Source organism: Pelodiscus sinensis, chromosome 1 (genome assembly GCF_049634645.1).
Source record: "Pelodiscus sinensis isolate JC-2024 chromosome 1, ASM4963464v1, whole genome shotgun sequence".
NCBI classification, from domain to species: domain Eukaryota; kingdom Metazoa; phylum Chordata; order Testudines; family Trionychidae; genus Pelodiscus; species Pelodiscus sinensis.
The window spans coordinates 336333243-336334825 of record NC_134711.1 but is presented as its reverse complement, the minus strand read 5'-3'; the positions used below and the strand labels follow the sequence as shown (position 1 = coordinate 336334825).

At 52.3% G+C, this 1583-nt stretch overlaps 1 protein-coding gene across 1 annotated transcript; it reads left to right on the top strand.

Annotated features, from left to right (window-relative positions):
• Positions 1–353: 353 nt before the first annotated feature.
• Positions 354–1338, top strand: LOC142819467 (olfactory receptor 52M1-like). Its single transcript, XM_075906943.1, has one exon. The coding sequence runs from the start codon at positions 391–393 to the stop codon at positions 1336–1338; it is 948 nt and encodes a 315-aa protein (XP_075763058.1). The 5' UTR covers positions 354–390.
• The last annotated feature ends 245 nt before the right edge of the window (positions 1339–1583 follow it).

The window sequence follows — 1583 nt, the reverse complement described above, 5'->3', positions numbered from 1 at the left end:
ATGGACTCCCGAGCCTAGGTTTTCCTGCAGTATGGAGCAAACCCGCATCCGCACTTGTGTTTGCTCCGGGCGCAATGAAGGTTTCCCACAGCACAACATGTAGGGATTGAGGACAGAGGAGCACCATTAGATATGGACTGGCATTAGTGGGCTCAGGGTTCAATATTTGTTTTTTTGAATAATCAAATAATTTCCTGTGTGTGGGGAGACCAATCTGCTTTGCCCAAGAGAACAGCCTCTAAGTGCATGGTGTGTCTCATATTGACCTTGCCTCTCCCTCCAGGCTTTTGCACTGTGACCATCACCCAAGAACCCAGGCACATCCAGGGGGACATCCAATACACTCAGGAGACACTGTTCTGCCTCACAGTTGGTCACCTCCCCTGTTCCATGTCAGATTCCAACACAACCAACTTCACCAGCCCCTCCATCTTCATCCTGCAGGGCGTTCCTGGCCTGGAGTGGGCCCATGTCTGGATCTCCAACCCCTTCTGTGCCATGTACGTCGTAACCATCTTGGGGAACCTCACCATCCTGTTCATTGTGAAGACAGAGCCGAGCCTCCATGAGCCCATGTACTATTTCCTCTGCATGCTGGCCGTCACTGATCTCATCCTAACTACGTCTGTCCTGCCGAAAATGCTGAGCATCTTCTGGTTCAATGCCAGGGAGATCGGTTTCAATGGCTGCCTCACCCAGATGTTCTTCATTCACTGCTTCTCCACAGTAGAGTCTGGGATTTTCGTGGCCATGGCTTTTGATCGCTACGTGGCCGTTTGTGATCCCCTGAGACATTCCACCATCCTGACAAAGCCTGTGGTGGCCAAGATTGGCCTGGCCGTGGTGCTGCGCAGTGGCCTGCTCATACTGCCCCAACCCCTCCTGGCGAGGCAGTGGCCATATTGCAGAACCAACATCATCCCTGACCTGTACTGTGTGCACATCGCTGTGGTGAACCTGGCCTGCAGTGACATACGTGTCAGTAGCTACTACGGCCTTGCTTTGCTATTCTGTCTGACTGGGCTGGATATGATTTTCATCACCATGTCCTATACCCAGATCCTCACGGCCATCTTCCGCCTCCCCACCACGCATGCCCGGCTGAAGACTCTTGGGACCTGTGTTTCTCACTTCTCCACCATCCTAGCCTTTTACATCCCTTGTATTTTTATCGTCCTCACATACCGATTTGGCCAGAATGTGCCCCTGCACTTCCGCGTTCTCATTGCCAACCTGTACATCCTGTTAACTCCCACGCTAAACCCCATCATCTACGGAGTGAGGACCAAACGGATCCGGGCCAGGTTGTTCTCTCTCTTTACTCAAAAAGGGATCTAAAATGTTCCCCAGTGCTCTGGCATAGAGACTGTGCTCCATGAAGGGCTGGCAGGTTACATGGTGCTGCACCCTGTTACTCAAATCACTGACTGGACAGAGAAAGTGCCAGTAAACTCTCCCCTGTCCTCACTGGGCCGTGTCAGCTGAAGAAATCGAAGAATCAGTCTGTGTACAACTCACTAACCCAAAGGGCTTCCACCTTTCTAATTGCTGGTAACTGGGCCCATGAGGCCCCTTCCCCTGCC